Below are 18,580 nucleotides of genomic sequence, written 5' to 3'. Positions count from 1 at the left end.
AGTGATTGTCCAAAATCGCCGGTCCAGTCTCAGTGTGGAAAGGTCCTCAGTAAGCAGACTACATCTACGCTGTATCTGCACGAAGATGGATGGATTCAGTTTCCACAGGCTCATGGCTTGCCAATTCCATGAGCACCAATCCTCTACCTCGTTGTTCTTGGCGGGCAGGTATTCTGCTGTGACCGACCAGTTGTTGTTCAGACGGAAGGTCCAGAATTACCTGGCCAGGTTAGCTAGGATCTTGGCTCGTTACTCCCCTGTACGGCGAAGGAACCTGTCATCAATTCAAGACAATTTATGCGTTGTTCTTGAGTGGAACCCGCCATCAATTCAAGGCAATATATTTGTAAGTGTTGTTCTTGAGCAGACCATTTTTCTCCTGTGAATGACTCTTGAAGTCTTGCACTGCATCCTATCTTGCTGGTATCTGACTCGGACAACATTTTGGATGGAACCGAAGATTGCTTTTCCTTTCTATGCTCCCAAGTGCATCAGCCAACATCTCATCTCCTCCTTGACCTTCTCTGTCAAGGGAACCAGCTCGACATACATTAGTCCTTTCTACAAATGTTGAGCTTTGAGTCTCCGCAGTGCCCGTTAGTGTAATGGGTCTGGGAATATGTCTTGTATTGAGGACAATAGGAGGCCCACAGGCGAGCGACTTGTCGCAGCGAGGTGTATTTACGTGCATGCCTCTTCCGCAGCTCCTGGTGAATTTCTGCTATCTTCCTGGAGGGAAGGCTCAGTGTACTTAGCCCTGGAATCTATAATAAATCCCAGAAAGGTAGTACTCTGTGACGGTGTGAGAAGCGCCTTCTTCTCGTTGATGACCATACCTAGCTCTTCCAGCAATTGAACTGCGTTCTGAAGGTGGTGTGACAGTTGGTTTGGGCATTGGTCATTTGTACTCATAGCTACTACCCGACTGGTTTCAATACCTTCTTAAAGCACCATGGGGCCGAAAACAGTGTGAATTGAAGTGTTTCGATTTGAACGCCTACTCTTTCTACAGGAATTGAAGAAATCTGCGATGCGGAGGCAAGATTGCAATGGCCAAGTATGCATCCTTGAGATCTGTTGGACTTGACTCTCTCTGCACCTCCAAACTTTTTGCTTTCATCCCTCCTGTTTTTGCAGAATTTATTTTGTTGGCCTTGGACTGTCTGCACTTTACCACTGCTAACCAGTTCGTAAGTGCATGTGCTCTCTCCTTTAAACATGGAAAAATTGGCTTGCACCTGATTGCCCTATTTAAGTTATTTATAAGTCCCTTGTAAAGTGATGTACCATATACCCAGTTCCTGTATATTAAATACTACCAGTAGGCTGCAGCACTTACTGTGCCACCCACTTAAATAGCCCCTTAAAGCATATCAGGCTATTGCAGCCTGAATGCAATTTTAAACTGTCAATTCGACTCCACAATCTAACCCCCTTGCAAAGCATTAAACTCCTCTTCTATTGTAAATAAATGACCCCTAAAATAGCCCATAGATAGCCCATAAGGCAGGGTGCATCATAATTAAAAGGATGGACATGTACTTTTAAGTTGTACATGTCCTGGTAGTGAAAAACTCCTAAAGTCGTTTTCACTACTGTGAGCCCTACCTCTCCATAGAATAACATTGGGTTGCCTTATTACAAATACTAAGTGCTAGCGTTTGATTGAGAACAGGTAAGTATTTCTTGTTTGGTGTCTGAGGAATTGTAATTAAAAATCCTCTTTAATTATAAGGTTGGATTTTAAGTTTCAATTTTGAAAGTGACGCTTTTAGAAAGTTGGCATTTCCTGGTCCTAACCATGCAGCCTGTCCTAGGTCATGTGACTGGGTGTGGTTAGGAGTCAGACTCTGATTATGATTATTCCTCCCAGACAGCCACATAATTAAGGAATTAGTTGTGCCTGGATGGGCCATCAACTGCCAGGATGGGGGGGAACGGAGCTTGGCACAGCCCCACTTGCAACTGAATAGACTGTGCTCTGCCTTCACACAAAGGACTTGTCACCCCTACATTGTTCATGCAGGGAGCTTGGAGCCATGGCAGGGGGAGCAGGAAACGTCAACCCTCCTACTTCAATGAAGGCACCAGGTGTAGAAATACTACCCTGAGCCTATTCTTCAGTTCTCTTTCTGGACCTGCAAAAGGAATCTGAGAGGACTGCCTGCTGCTGTGCCCTGCTATGTACTCCCCAAGACTGCTTTGCTGCACCTTGCTTCCTGGAGACTGCCTTGAATCCTCAGAGGCCAGCCGTGCTGCTTGAACCTGTTTTATCACTCGAACCCAGAACTACCAGTATGGCTCCAAGGGCTAATTGCTGGCCTCCTGATTAGAACCTCAGGGACAGAAAAGGCTCCAGCCATCTTGAACCTACACCTACACCCAGCCTGAGGGAATCCTTAAACCCCTCGAGTCCTGGACTTCTAGTTGTGGTTTTAAAGGTGCCCAGGTAGTGAAAATTAAAACTTGGAATGTAGAACATTTTTGGCTAAACACTGCTCTGAGAACTGAGAAAAGACCGGGACTGCCCAAGGATCATCGCCAGTCAGCTGGTTTTTGCAGCACTTCCTGCCATGTTGTTCTCTGCAGCAGCAAATCCTGCTCAGCAGTTGTTCGCCAAAGGGGTATCGAGCCACATGGAACCCATATCAGCTACAGCCTCCATCTTCATCCTGCTTTAAATTTTCGATTTCCAAAAAAGTGACTACGTCCTAACTTAGAAATCTTCACTGCTCCCCGATGTTGACTCTCCCTCCTCTGACACCCTCTGCAGTCAATTATTTTCAGAATTTCCTCAAAGTCTGAAGATAAGCGCCGACCAGGCCAAATCCACTTCTTGTATACGTCTCACGCTCCATATACCCAGGGCCTTGAAGTTAAATGCTCTTAGTGGGCTACAACACTGATTGTGCTACCCACAGAATTAGCCTTTCAAATTGGTCTCAGGCCTGCCACTGTAGTGCCTGTGTGTGTAGTTTACTGATACTTCGACTTGGAATTTAAAACTACATGTCAAGCCCTAAACTCCCCTTTTATTACACACGTCACCCCTAAGGTAGGCCCTAGGTATCCCTAATGGCAGGGTGCTATGTACTGTTATGTTTTGCATGTCTTGGTAGTGACAAACAGCCTATTCCGTTTTTCACTACTGTGAGGCCTACTCCTCTCCTAGGCTAGCATTAGGGACTCCTTACTCCACTTTTATACTGTAATTCCTGATCAGAGAGGAGTAGCTTTGTTATACTTGATGTTTGGAATGGTAATGCTAAATGCTCCTTACTGGTGAAGTTGGATTTAACATAACTGTTTTAGAAATGCCACTTATAGAAAGTGCTGATAGGGGGGTGCAGGTGCACACCTGTGTGTAGACTTTAAGTGGGTTTCTAGTTTCTTACGGTAAGCGAGCATTATAACGTCTCGTTTTATTTACGGTCTCTTCACTGTCTTAGGACAGTCTCCATTATAACACTCCATTATATCATTGCAATTACAGACAGCAGTGCCCCACACTTACACCCTCAGCACCTGATCTCTTTTGCGGATCAAAACCCTCAGCACCTGATCTCTTTTGCGGATCAACACCTTCTGCAAGGTATTATTTAGACGTTATTTCCTTATTACTATTATTTTCATTCCATATTATGGTGATTGGACCCTTCTCACTCTCCTTAATTGGAGGATTCATTTCACTTAACTACTATACTGGCCTATCTCCAACACTCTTTATTCTCTATGCACAACTTGGGGTGCAAATCCTAATAGCCGAGCAGTATTTTTACTGCATGTTGTTGTGTTCTTAATTTCCAGTGGCGACATTGAATGAGAAAACTTCACCCTCTTACGCTTTCCCCTGACGAAGGGTTCCACGTAACCCGAAATGCATTGGGATGGATGAAATAAGAATGTTATGTATCTCTCAAGTGCTCAAACGCATTGTTGACTTGATATTATTTTGACATGTGACACAAACAGTTTGTATACCTATACATGCTAATAATGTTTTTGTGCTGTGATTTGAAAAATGCGATAACAGTAAAACATATGTGATGAAACATATAATGGTTGGCTTCAGAGCTTTTCATAAGAATTCTAAACTGCTATTGATAAATTTGTTTTAGACATTGTTGTCTTTTGAGCTGTGCATTCCCTTAACTGTGGGTTCTCCCACAGCCTACCTTGCACTTATAGAAAGTGGACATTTCTCTGCACTTTTTGATCTGTGTGCCTGACAGCCTGTCTCCAATGTATGTCTGGGGTGGTTGACAGCTACACTTTGTGCATTTCCTCTAGACAGCCACAGCACATGAAGGATAAGTATATATGAGTACCCAGATACATACATCTGCAATCTGATGGCCTTGCCTGGGCAGGATGGAAGCGAGGGGCTAATACTGAACTTGTATAGGCTGTGTCCTGTCATCACAAAAAGGACTAATTACTCCCCTCAGGTAGCCTTGCAGACAGGACTGGGTTGAAAGGGATACTTGTACACTTCAGACAGCTGCTTTGAAGTCACTCCCACATGATCAGCACGTGTGGGTATAAGTACTGGGCCTCTGACCTCCTCTAAAATCAGACACTACTGAACTTGCAACTGAAGATCTGCCAGAAGAACTGTTGTGCTGCTTAAAGGAATCAACTGGACTGCTGATCTGGAAGGCCTGCTTTTCTGTTTTTTGCCCTGCTGCTCTCTGACTCTGCTGTAGGAGAGCTGGGCTCTGCCTTCACTCCAAGTGATCTCCAAGGGCATGTTGGCTTGCCTCCTGTTGCTTGAAACTCAGGGATATTAAAGTCTCTACCCCTGCTTCTGTGCCTGGCTCACTGGAAGCGACCCAGATACTTGCAACACAGATTTCGACCACACCGACCCGGTAGTGGGAGTAAAATCGGCTCATCGCCTCAGAATCAACGATTTGCCACCATAGATCAACGCATCGGAACCCATATAACAACAGCTGTAGCTTGGTGAGATCCATGCTTCCTCTCTACTGCATGAGATGCCTCTCATCTCCGGTACCCGTCTTTGGGACTGAAGCATTGCCTTTATTGCTTGGAGAAGATTGACCCATCTCTCAGTTTGCATCCAGGAAAGGTACTTTGTTCACCAGGGTCTGCGTGGGTTCTGTAGCCGACAGGCACTCCATCGCGGTTGGCCCAAACTTTGACCCGGCCCAGGGTGACCTAAAGTAACCTTTTTTGCACAGCTTGCTTCTAAGCACTTTACCTCATTTATTCTTTTAAAATTCAATATCCAAACTTTTTATAAATTGGATTTCTATTGTTTTTGCTCTTATTTTGCTCAGAATATAATCTATTTTTCTAAACCTGCGTGGAGTCTTTTTGTGGGGTGGGTGTGTGTGTGTTGGTTTGTTTGTTTGTTTGTACAAATACTTTACACATTGCCTATTTGGATAAGCCTGACTTCTCTTTACCAAGCTACAAGAGGGTGAACACAGGTTATCTTATAGTGTGTATCTAGCTTGCCCTGACTACTGTGGTGGTTCCTGCCTAGCCTGGATGCATACCTCCTCCAACCAGGATTCCCATTTCTAACACCCATCACATTGTTAAAATCATGCCCAGGACTGAGAGGCTGAGCAGTCCATCTGTTCAAATCCTCATTCATTGTATCCATCTTAGGGACACTGGTCAGATCACAGCTCTCGTAAGGGGAACGTTTTCTATTAATTGCCAAATATTTGAAACTACCCATCCTGACTGAGAACTGTGTTTTTCAGTGTCTCTTTCCAATTTACACAGACTGGGATCAGTACTGATTTGTCCCAATTCACAGTCAGACTGGAGCTCCTCTGTTTTACTCATGATTTTTTATTACCCATTTACTAACTGTGATGGCATCTTGCATAAATAAGAGGACGTCATCGGTGTGGAACCATAAGGGATCCTTGGTTAGTCGATTTAACTGTTAATCCCTCAGACGTGCAGCTCTACTAACTCACTCTGCTAGTGGCTCTATTGCGAAAGCAAACATGGGGGAGAGGGGGCATCTCAGTCTTGTGCCCACTCGATTGTGAAATGGTCTGATAGCACGCTATTAATTCACACTAGGCCCCATGTTTCTGTGTACAGCTTTTTCACTTGGGCTATGAATTGGAGCCCAAATATCATTTTGCTAAGGATTTGAGACATAAAGTTTCGGCTAATGGAATGAAGGGACCGCACAAGCAGTTCTGCAAGTTCATGACTTCTGGCAAGTGCTAATTGTAACTATGTTAGACTTTGTGTGCTGCCCTTCCCGACATAAAGCTATTTTGGTCCCGGTGTATGAGGGACATGATACTCTTGGCAACCAGTTTGTGAGAATTTTTATAGTACTTTGGTCTCAACATTGATGTGTTATATCAGTCTATAAGAGGGAGGGATGCTCTAGGGGAGGGGTTCTATTGTTTTGGAATCTACACTCACTGTCCCATGGTTGGGCAGTCTTACTTTTTGAGCGGTTTTGTTTAATCGGGATAATAGGTGTTGCTTTAGAAGGGAAGCAAATCTGCTAAAACTGTTCCTCTTGGAAGCCATTGGGACCAGGGATCTTCTCTAAGTGCATTTGTGTGACAGGAAAGAATCGTAATCAAGTCACCTTCCAAATACTTGAAGTGTTTCGTTATGTACCACATTAGACAACATCAGATGAAGAGCACACAAAGAGAAAAGGCCTCAATTTATCATACAATAGCAGATCTTGAAACACCGGTCTTGCATCCCTTTATTAAGGACTTCTTAAGATGAATACTAAGGGGGTAATCCCCAGGAGACATTTAATTTTGAAGATCTGTTTGATGCCATCTTGGCTTATGTTCGATCCATTTGAACTTATCCTTTACGTTTTGTGCTGTGGAAATCATCTTTCCTAGTAGGTATGACGTCAGCTACGAGGGTAATTTAAATTCAAGCATTGCCTTTTAGAGAGCAGTTAGTCAAATTCCACATTGATTAAGTTTCCCTCCGGTTTTCTGAGGGCTCCACCGAAAAATGTATCATCTAAATCAGACAGTATTACCTCCAGTGCTCTATGACAGTTTGTATGCTATTGAAGAAAGCTTCTGAGAAAGGTATTTAATACTTAAGACAAAAGTCTTGCAGCACCTTTTTATCTAACACTAGTGAATGCGATCTGCAAAGTGGAAAGGTAGAGATTATGAAGGTGTTCAGTATTAGGTACTGTCCTGAAAATCTTTTCACAGTGGACACACAAGTACAAAAAGATGTGCCGAATATCATTAATATATTTACTGATTGTAGGAATCATTAAAAGATCCATTGCTGGTGAAAACCCAGTTACTTTAAATTGAGTTGAATTTAAATTGAGTTCTCTGTCATTGACATTTTTTTATCCTCCAATGTGACCTGTGTGTCCTTGAGTGGTTTGGTAAGAGCATTTTGGTTGGTAAGAATTGAGGTAAAATTGTGCCTCGTGATGGAGTAGGCAGAAAATGGGTAAGGAGAGCTCACATTGCTGACCGAATTTCTGACTTCACAGAAGTACCTGACTTTGAACCTTTTGGTCGTATATCCATAGTAACTGTTTTTACCACAGGTGCCTATCCTCACATTGTGGAATATTGAAAAAATGTATGCAAATCTGTAAAAGATTCTAGTGATTTAATTTTGTGTTTGTAACAAAATCCTGAAGCTAAAAGATGATTGTTGTTTCCAAAATCAACTACAACTGTTATAGGCAATAGTTTATTGACTTATTTGGATCAAGCACACATTTGTAAGCACAATGAGATGCTCTCCTAATCTATCAGTAGTTGTGCCAATACCTCTGCATGAATTGTTTCTGTGAAAAAAGGATACGGGTCTCAAAAATGTAAAGGATTTGTAAGTCCTTTAATGGGGTAAAATGAATGTTTTACCGATCTTGATACTTATTGAGTAATGTTCAAAGTCTTGGTGTCACTCGTAATAATAGTTGCAATATGTACCCTAGTAAAGTCTGTCTTTTCATGAAAATAAATTTCACTCCTTAAAAGAGACAGTGAGGTAAAGTAAACTTTCAACTCCAATAAACGGCTGTGTGTCTAATTAGTTCTTAACTCATTTTCAACAGGCAATAGAATTGGTAGCCTAATTGATGGCAGTATTACAATTACAGTTTTAGAAGGGGCCACAGTTAACACCTGTACATGAGACAATCTCTGTACCGGAAGGTCGCAACCAAGTAGCATTTCCCACTTTACCATTAGACCATTTTGATGGCTTATTTTTTTTTTAACAACTCTTTTTATTGAAAAGATCACATAGAAGACACAGCACACTGTGCTCCGGAGGAACTGCTGCAAGTACAGTACATTATAATCAGTGATTCAATTTTTTTAACACCTAAAAAAAAAACAACAATATCAAAACTTAAGCTCAAAGCATGATTTAAAGTTTGTTTAACTTAGTTAATGCATGCCTACTTAACAACACAACTTTTTCTGTTTTCAATTTCCAGGGAAAGACCGGTGAATTGAATCAGATATTGAATGAAGTGAAGTCCATGCAAGAGAAAGCCATTATGTTTCAGCACGAGCGAGATCAAGTTATGATGGCACTTAAACAAAAGCAAATGGAAAACGGAGCACTACAAAATGAGGTACGCCATAGATATAATAAAGACAATCTTTGTAATTTTATGAAGCAGTTGGTCCAACTGGTTTGAAAATGAAAATTAAGTTTATTCCTTATAGCTGTAAAGGAAGTGGAGAGCCTGACATCTAGTGGGAAAGGTGTCCAAATGTTAGGGGCTTGTACTGTAGAGGATACTGAAGAGATCACACTTTAGGGAGAGATTTATTCTTATTGTGTGTTGGTGGATAAGGGGTATTTTCTGGGCCAGTTATCCTGAAGTGTTGGGTTGCAGCCTTTCATAAGCCCCCCAAACTACCATGAACCAAATTCCATTTGCCATTGGTTGTGAGCTCAGGGATCTGCTAACATTTGAGTGATAGCCCCTCTGATAACTCTTATGTCTCAAATTGCCACATTCTTGGCTGTTTGAAATTGAGTTTTGGGGAGAACGCTGTAAATGGGGGGTAGCTGTAATCTAAAAGGGTATTGACCAGCACCCCCAATGCTTAGAGCTGAGAAGCAGAAGAATGTGTTCGAGGCATGTGGGCTGCTGAATTCATATCTTAGCATAGATCGCCGCCTAGTGTTGGGTCTGGATGTTTGCACCTTGTGGACTTGGAAGAGTCTTTGAAGTATCACGAGATAGGTGACTCCTACCCTGGACTACAGTGCGCATGGGCATCTTTTCCATCCTCAGAATGTTTTTCTCCGCCATTGGGTTTGGATGCACTTCGACAACTCCAACTTCGGGACCGAAGTTTTCCAACTTTCCACCTCTAAAACTTTAAACTTTCAACTGTATTGTTTCCGCTCGGTATCCCTCGACTTGACAAAACTTCCTTTTCTCTCCGGTCGTTGACGCAGGCCGTTGGGCCTTTTCGACGCCACGTGGACCTTCTGCTGATGGAAAGGACCCCGTTTAAAAAATGCCCAGAGTGTGGAGCCAAATTTCCACACAGCGACAAGCATAGGGTGTGCAACAGGTGCCTCTCCGGAGCACAACGAAGAAAACTGTCCGGCTTGCGCTCTGTTCCGGTCTCAAAAGACTATCCGGAACCGAAGAGCTGCTCGACTAGAAATGCAGCGGCAGGCACCAGAACCGGAAAAATTTTCAATGACGAACATGAAATCCCAGAGTTAGAGGGCTCGGAAGATCTCGAAATAGTCACCGTAGAGGACCAATCGACTCCGATGACCAGATCACACCGGGGCAAACCATGAGTACCAAAGCTCCTACCCCGCCTCCACCTCCACATAAGGCTCCGGTCAAAGCATCGCACAAAAGCCTTAGCCGCGACCAAACCTCCGCTTCAGAAGCCCCGCTTTCCGGCTCGGCTCCGAAGACCACACCAAAGCCTTCCGGTGCCCCGGGACCGGGCAAATCCACTCCACCCCAAAAGGTCGTCGACCCCAGTAAAGTCGTCGATCCGACAAAGGCCTACGAGCCGAAAAAAGCTGTTGAACCGAGAAAGGTCGTCAAACCGAGAAAGGTCGTCAAACCGAGAAAGGTCGTCAAACCGAGAAAGGTCGTCGAACCGAAGAAGGTCGTCGAACCGAAGAAGGTCGTTGAACCGAAGAAGGTCGTCGAACCAAAGAAGGCCGTCGAACCGAAGAAGGTCGCTGAAGAAGGCCGTCGAGCCGAAGAAGGTCGCCGAGCCGAAAAAAGCCGTCGAGCAAAAGAAGGTTGTCGAGCCGAAAAAGGTAATCGAGCCGAAACAGGTCGTCGACCCTGGAAAGGCCGTCGAACTGAAGAAAGGCGTCGAACCGAAAAAAGGCGTCGAGCCGAAAAAGCCCGTCGACCCTAAAAGGCTTCACAGAATAAAAAAGTCCAGCCTAAAGAGACACTCGACTCGAAAAAAGCGGTACAGTCGAAAAAAGCTAAATCTTCGGCGCCACGGACAGAGGAGGAAGAACTCTTTCACCCAGATCCACAACAAAGACTGTATATAGACCCTGAAACAGGACATACAGTCTACAATAAAAACAAGAGAAGACTGTACACTGAAGCCCCTTCTCCTGTTCCTCCAAAGAAAAAGGACTTTGGCACATCCCCTTCAAGACCTTACACACCTCCTCCTTTCACTCCCAACATGCCTTATGTGCCCTATTCTCCTTCACTTGTAGATTATGATCAAGAAGAAGACATGGGGGATGATCCTCAGGATGACTTTATACCACCTGACTATCCAGGGAACCCAGATGACACATGGAGTGACCATAATGACCCTGATGACACTGATTACACACAGCTCATACCTGATCCCACTACATACCCCAAAAAGCCGTCTCCTACTGACGACACTGTCGCTTTTAACCAACTAGTGGACAGAGCAGGTCAGTATCATGGTGTACACATGCAAACTGACCCTATAGAGGAGGATTTTCTATTTAACACCTTCCCAACATCAGAGAAGAATGTACGTGCACTCCCTATGCTAAAAGGGGTACTAAAGCATGCACCAGACATCTTTAACCCCTTGCATGCTCGTGACTGAACCATTCCGTCACGAGCCATGGTGGTGCTGTGCTGGTGACGGAATGGTTCCGTCACGGCCCGGCCGCCGCGCCTGCGCGGTGCTGATTTCACGCCTGCGCTGAGGGTTCTATTAGGCGGGCGGGGCCGTGACGGAACCATTCAGTCACAAGCACGCTATGACAGAGCACACTATGACGAACTAGAGGGATTACTACAACACCTACCAGAACCCTATAAGCCAAAAGCTAATGACCTAATACAGGAAGGGAAATTCATTTCTAACGCATTCATAAAATGCGCCCTTGTAGCTGATACAGCCGCTACGTCTGTCAACACTAGTGTATTGCTACGCAGGCATGCCTGGCTTCGCATTTCAGGATTTAAAAATGAAGTGCAGTCTACCATACTCAATCAACCAATTAACCAGGATTTCTTATTTGGATCTGCGGTGGATACCATCTTAGAAAAGATGAAAAAAGACACTGACACCGCTAAGTCCATGGGTGAACTTCAATTTCAACAGTCTAGAAGCTCTTTTCGTCGCTCCTCCCTTCGAGGCTCAGGCAGAGGCAACACATCACAAACATCCTCATCCTATGCAAGTAATACACAAGGCACCTTTAATAAAGGCTCCAATAGAGGAAGTTATAGAGGAAACAACAACAAGGGCAGAGGACGTGGTAATAATAACACCCGAGCCTCCACCGATCAGTGACTTTCTCACACTCCCTCCATACCACTTAACACCAGTCGGAGGAAGATTAACACAATTCCTACTAGTCTGGAATACCATTACTACAGACAGGTGGGTGAGACAAATTATCCAGTATGGTTACTGCCTGGAACTCATATCTACTCCACCCAACATGCCACCCAAACACTGTCCAATGTCCAAAGAACACATCATGCTGTTACAACAGGAGGTGAAATCCCTGCTAGAAAAAGGTGCCATAGAGCCAGTCCCATTACAACATCAAGGGACAGGGGTATACTCTCTATACTTCCTCATTCCCAAAAAAGACGGCTCGCTCGGACCAATATTGGACCTCAGACCTTTGAACCAATACATCCACTCAGATTATTTCCATATGATCACTCTACAACAGGTACTTCCACTACCCCAGCAAGCGACTTCCTAGCAACACTAGACCTCAAGGATGCATACTTTCACATACCAATACATCCAGCTCACAGGAAATACCTCAGGGTTACAATAGAAGGTCAGCACTATCAATTCAAAGTCCTCCCCTTCGGGGTAACCACAGCACCAAGGGTGTTTACAAAATGCCTAGCAGTAGTGGCAGCTCACCTCAGAAGGCAACACATCCATGTGTTCCCCTACCTCGACGATTGGCTCATAAAAGCCAATTTGTACGTACAGTGTGCCAACCATACCTCACACACGATACAGCTACTGCACAATCTAGGATTTTCAATAAATTACCCAAAATCAAACCTGCAACCCTCCCACATACAGCAATATCTGGGAGCAGCAATAGACTCCTCCGTAGCAAAGGCATATCCAAATCCAGACAGAATAGCCAACATACAATCTCTCATTAAAAAATTTCAGCCACAACACACTCTGCCAGATCGAGTGTTCATGCAGCTTATAGGGATGATGGCCTCCTGCATATTCATCGTCCCTCATACTCTGCTTCAAATGCGCCCCTTACAGGAATGCCTAGCACGCCAGTGGAACCAAGCTCAAGGACAACTAAAAGACCTAGTGTTGGTAGACAGTTGCATTTACCGCTCTCTGGAGTAGTGGAACCCACAAAACCTTTCCAAGGGGCGACTGTTCAAAGAGCCGGTACCACAGGTAGTATTAACAGCGGACGCATCACTGACAGGTTGGGGAGCCCATCTCCTTCAATATACAGGCCAAGGTCTCTGGACAGTCAAACAAAAGACTCTCCATATAAACCACTTAGAGTTACTGGCAATGTTCCTGGCAATGAAAGCGTTTCAGAAATACTTGTGCAACAAGACTGTGTTGATCCAGACGGACAACCTGACAGCCATGTACTACATCCAGAAACAGGGGGCACCCACTCTCTGCAACTATCTCACCTAGCACAGAGCATATGGAAGTGGGCGATTCCTCAAATCATTTATCTCCTGGCAGAACACCTCCCAGGGACACACAACCAGATAGCAGACCTACTACGCCGACACAGTCAGCAAATACACGAATGGGAGATTCATCCTCAAGTTCTCCAACCATTCTTCCAAAAGTGGGGACATCCAGACATAGATCTGTTTGCCACAAACGAAAACTCAAAATGCCCGTTCTTCGCCGCCAGGTTCCCACACCCGTTGTCACAAGGCAATGCGATATGGATGAACTGGTCAGGCAGATTTATGTACGCTTTTCCACCAACTCCAATGATTCCATTAGTGGCATGCAAGCTAAGGCAACAGTCACTCACAGTGATCCTGGTTGCTCCCACATGGACAAGACAGCCATGGTACACAACGCTCCTAGAACTCTCAGTAGTTCCTCACCAAAGGGTGTGCCTCTCGCCACAACTGCTAACGCAGAACCATGGAGAAATCAGGCACCCAGATCCCAATCAGATGAACCTAGCGATCTGGCTCCTGAAATCTTAGAATTCCCAATATCTTAACTTGCCTCCAGATTGTATGAACATTATCAGAGAAGCAAGGCGTCCCACTACCAGAGCATGTTACGCAGCTAAATGGAAAAAAGATTTATTATTTACTGTAATAATAATCAAATCAATCCATTGGATGCCTCCATCCAAAATTTAAGCTGTTACTTGCTACATTTTCAAAGATGTAACCTAGCATACTCCTCCAAAAGGCTACACCTCGCTGCTATAGCAGCATATCTTAAAAACATACAACACGTGTCCCTATTCAGAATCCCACCTATCAAAACTTTTATGGAAGGACTTAAAAGAATTATCCCTTCAAAGCATCCACCGTCTCCAGTCTGGAACTTAAACATAGTACTTACCAGACTCATTGGACCTCCCTTCGAACCACTTCATTCATGTGAACTACAATTCTTAACATGGAAGGTGGCATTTTTAATTGCTATTACCTCCCTCAGGCGAGTGAATGAGCTACAGGCACTAACCATTCAGGAACCATTCATGCAAATTCACCACAATAAAGTAGTGCTGCGTACAAACCCGAAATTTATGCAAAAAGTTATATCCACTTTCCACATCAATCAGTCCATAGAATTGCCAGTTTTTGTTCAAAACCCACAATCTGTAGCTGAAAGAGCCCTACACACACTAGACGTTAGAAGAGCTCTCTTATATTACGTTGACAGGACAAAATCATTCAGGAAAACAAAGCAACTATTTGCCTCTTTTTCACCACAACATAAGGGCAATCCCATTTCCAAAGCAGGAATAGCCAGATGGCTAGTTAAATGCATTCAAATATGCTATCAAAAAGCAAAGTGCACTTGTAACAGTTCCCCCTAAAGCACACTCAACGCGTAAAATGGGGGCATCCATGGCTTTCCTATTCCCTTAGAAGACATATGTAGGGCAGCTACAATGTCTACCATACACACTTTCACAAAACACTACTGTGTTGACGTGCAAGCCAAACAACAAGCTGCTGTAGGCCAGGCTGTCCTTAAAACTCTATTTCCAACCACTGCAGCTGATACAGTCGACCACCGCTAGAGGAGAAACTGCTATACAGTCTATGCTAAGATATGAATTCAGCAGCCCACATTCCTCGAACGGAAAATGCTACTTACCAGTATGCATCTGTTCTTGGCATGTAGGGCTGCTTACATTCATATTGCCCACCCTTGTCCCCGGTGCCTGTCACAGCTGCATGGTTATCTTCTTTACATACATTTACATGGTCATCTCTTACTTTACTATACTCCATCTTTGCCACAATGGCGAAAAACAATCTGAGGATGGAGAAGATGCCCATGCGCACTGTAGTCCAGGGGAGGAGTCACCTATCTCGTGATACTTCGAAGACTCTTCCAAGACAACAAGGTGCAAACATCCAGACCCACCCAACACTAGGCGGCGATCTATGCTAAGATATGAACGTCAGCAGCCCTACATGCCAAGAACAGATGCATACTGGTAAGTAGCATTTTCCTTACGTTTCTTCAGTTGGTGGAAACAATGCTGTGCAAATTTGCAGATTTAGTGCTAGGTGAGTCAAAAAGTGAAAAACATTCCATTTACTTTGTTTTTGGCCCCAAATATGATACTTTCTTTGAGTTGTAAGCCGAATACATTTACAATACAATACACAATTGAGCATTACATAACACTTTGTTTAAATCTCAACAGGGCTCATGATTGGCAGAGCAGGCAATCTACATTTGTTTGTCAAATTGGGCTGCTACCTGAAAGCCCGGAAGTGGATAATGAGTGGGATTAAGGTGTGTGATGAAAAGGAAGGAGACTGTGTCGAGAGCTGTGACTCGTTTCAAAAGAGAGAAACAGTGGTTGACCCTGATCTGCTGCGATCTAGACTATAAAAAGGGCCTGAACCATTGCACGAATCTGTTTGCTACCTGGACGAAGTGGCATTTCCTACAGTAGAATCTACCTCTTTTAAATGGGTTTATCAAGTTTGAGTTAGGATATGTTTGTTTTTAGGGTGTAGAGTGGTGGGAATGGTAAGTAGATGAACACCATAAGATTGTGAAAAACACTTAGGATGTGGATGATGTGAAAGTTTTGTTTCTTAAAAACTGATTAAGTAAATGCTTGCATGGTATCATTATTTACTTATAATATATAGATCCAACATTTACGTGACAAGGAGCAGCGTTTAAAGCAGGAGTTGGAGAGGTTGAGAAACCACCTTCTAGAGATGGAAGATTCATACACTCGAGAAGCTTTAGCTGCTGAGGACAGAGAGGCTGCACTAAGGAAGAAGGTCACAGTGTTGGAAGAAAGATTATTGTTGTCGTCAACTGCTGTTGAAAATGCCAGGTAACATTATTGTCCATTTTTCCGGCGTTTCACCTCACTTAACATTTCATTAGTTTTCTGTGGTTATGGCGAGCTGGAATTCATATAACTAATGTGTCCACTGGGTTCCTAGCACATTCTCAATATTAAGTTCAAAAGATTTGTTGGAGTTTACCTAGAGTATTTTATTTGATACGCTCAACTTCTGCCCACTATGTCAAATGCCCCTTCACTTCTAAATTACTTCTTACTGTACACAATCGGCGAGCATTCCCAGTTTTACACAGAATAATATGACTCAGTCCACTCTTAGTTTTCGTCTGTCTGCGCTACCAAAACACCTTTAAGCAGACCACACAGCTTCCACCCTCTCCTCACTGAATCTTCTTACATGCCCAATTAAGTCATTTTCCTTTGGCTATAACCTGAACATAGGTATAAGGCACATTCCAAGATGCAGATTTTCATTCAAAGTGTATTTTGGAAGGCAAGCAGACATTTTTAGGTGCTGTTTCTTAACATTTTGTATCTACTTCTGTGGGCTTTCTCCAGGCCCATCACACGCCCATATCACTTTAATTAGTTCCTAGGTCTGCCTTTTAAAATTTCTTTGGTAAATACTTTTCATTCGTCCTGCTTTTTTGCTGTTTTGTTCCCGTCCTGGAGACTGACCTTGTTGGATCAGTTCACTTCTGGTCCTTTAGTTAGTTTCAGTACACTTTCTCTTTTGCCTTGGCTCATGGTGCTGTCTCCCCACCACCTTCCGCCCTTGGCTGCTCGCAAATTAGTCAATCTCCTTATGCAGCACCATTCCCCACCACTTCCCTCCCATCGTTCTATTTGTTATTGATATGTCCGCGCTGTGATTTCGGATTTTTTGAATTTTCCTTTAACTGTATTGCTCATATTTTCAGTCGCGACTAAAAATGTTGCCAGAGTTTCTTCTTTCCCCTCCCACCTACCACTTCTTCTTGTGCTTCCCTCCATCGATCCTCTGCTGCTCGCACTGCGATTTAGGTTTGCTTTAATTTACTTTTCACGTTTTGCTTGTGATGCTTCCTTTCTGCTCCCACCCAGCACTTCTCTGTCTTACTGATCACACTCCTCCACACCGTCCACGCTTGTTTATAGAGAAGGCGCCTTTTTCCACTGTTCTCTTCGTCTCTCAACAAAGCAGGGATACGAAAGCAAGTCCAGCTCTTTCACTTGGTGCTGTGCCTGTACATGAAGATGGTAGAAGATTGCATTTGTTCTTGCTAGGTTAGAGCCATGCAGCCGTTCCATTTAAGACTGCAATGGGCGGTGCTAAGGCTTCTACTGTAATTCAATTTAACACAAGGAGGAAGCTACATGGATGTGGAAAGCCATGTGTCCTAGAGGGTGAGTGCATTTCCTGCAAGTCTAACTAGTCTGAATTGGGGGTCTCCATGCAACAGGACGACATGTGCATGCCCTGCAGACCACAAGGCTTTTGTTTTCCTTCTCCAATTTGCAGTAGCACATATCCCAGCAAGCCCATTTTCTAGGAAGCTGTAGTGCCCTTGGCTCTGTCCTGGTAACCTGCGCAGTACCAGTTGCCCGCTCATCCAGCAAGTTTCCTAGAGAGCCAGGTGTCCGTAGAACCCACAATGTCCCCTTCCCTTCCTGTAAATCGATACTACCATCCCCAGCATGTCGTCTTGTAGCTCGGCCCTCCAGCATGTCTCTCCTGAAGTCATTGAACGTGTCTCTTCTGTACACCCACAGCACTGTATTTCACATATGCCCCACCTCTTGTCATAACTATAAACGCCTCCCTAGTATTGCCACCTTTCTCAAAGCAAAATACTCTCATTTGGTGGTGGTTTTAGATTGAAAGTTCAGGGACTGCTACTTGAATCATTTTTATTGTTCGCTGTCCATTTCAGCCACCGGTAAAACTTCTTTGAAGGCTACATGCTCTGGCCATAAACTTAGGGGGGGGGGGGGCAAGAGCTCATGTTACAGACTGAGAAATGCAGCATCCACATCACTAACAATTCACAAGCTCCTTACCTGCTTCAGGCTTTTTCCGAAATGCAAACACAGACAGGTTATTTTTCTCTTGTCTTGCAGGGCCACCCAGTATTAGTGCCCCTTCCTTCCCACCTCTCTTCTGTCTCTTTACTTCACAATCTCTGTCACTGTTTTCAAGGGAGAAAAGAAGAAGAAGAAAGTCTGCTGTGCGTGTAGAGGACATTTCCCTACATACAAGCACATCTGATATGCAAGTAGGGCTGGAGTTCAGTCGGTCACATTTACTTGCCTGACACGAGACTGTCCCAGACCAGCCCTGTACGCGTTTTGTGATTATCCATTTTTGCCTAGGTCCACTGATGCATATTTTTACCTATTGTACTTAGGTGTTTTTGTTTCATGTAGAGTACCAATCTGTTTAATATAAATAAAACCTGATGAACACGGCTACAATAATTCCTCATATTGTATTAGTTACCATTTGTTTATGTATGTCATAAGGACCTTCCCTCCCCCTCTCTTTCCTTCTTTAGATATGCATTCCTGCATTTAGGACTTTTCTAAGCATCTCAAAGCTGGCAGTTAAGGGAAACTGAGG

The 18,580-nt window shown here is 44.0% G+C and overlaps 1 protein-coding gene across 1 annotated transcript in view; it reads left to right on the top strand.

Annotated features, from left to right (window-relative positions):
* Positions 1 to 18,580, top strand: part of TRIP11 (thyroid hormone receptor interactor 11) — a 441,702-nt gene that overhangs the window by 304,103 nt on the left and 119,019 nt on the right. The window contains exons 12-13 of the mRNA XM_078660069.1: positions 8,459 to 8,599; positions 15,815 to 16,008. Coding sequence (XP_078516195.1) covers positions 8,459 to 8,599; positions 15,815 to 16,008 — 335 coding nt within the window. The remainder of the gene's footprint in view (positions 1 to 8,458; positions 8,600 to 15,814; positions 16,009 to 18,580) is intronic.

Source organism: Lissotriton helveticus, chromosome 9, assembly GCF_964261635.1.
Source record: "Lissotriton helveticus chromosome 9, aLisHel1.1, whole genome shotgun sequence".
Lineage (NCBI taxonomy): Eukaryota > Metazoa > Chordata > Amphibia > Caudata > Salamandridae > Lissotriton > Lissotriton helveticus.
Note: the sequence above shows the minus strand (reverse complement) of the source record. Positions and strands in the feature narration are given on the sequence as shown.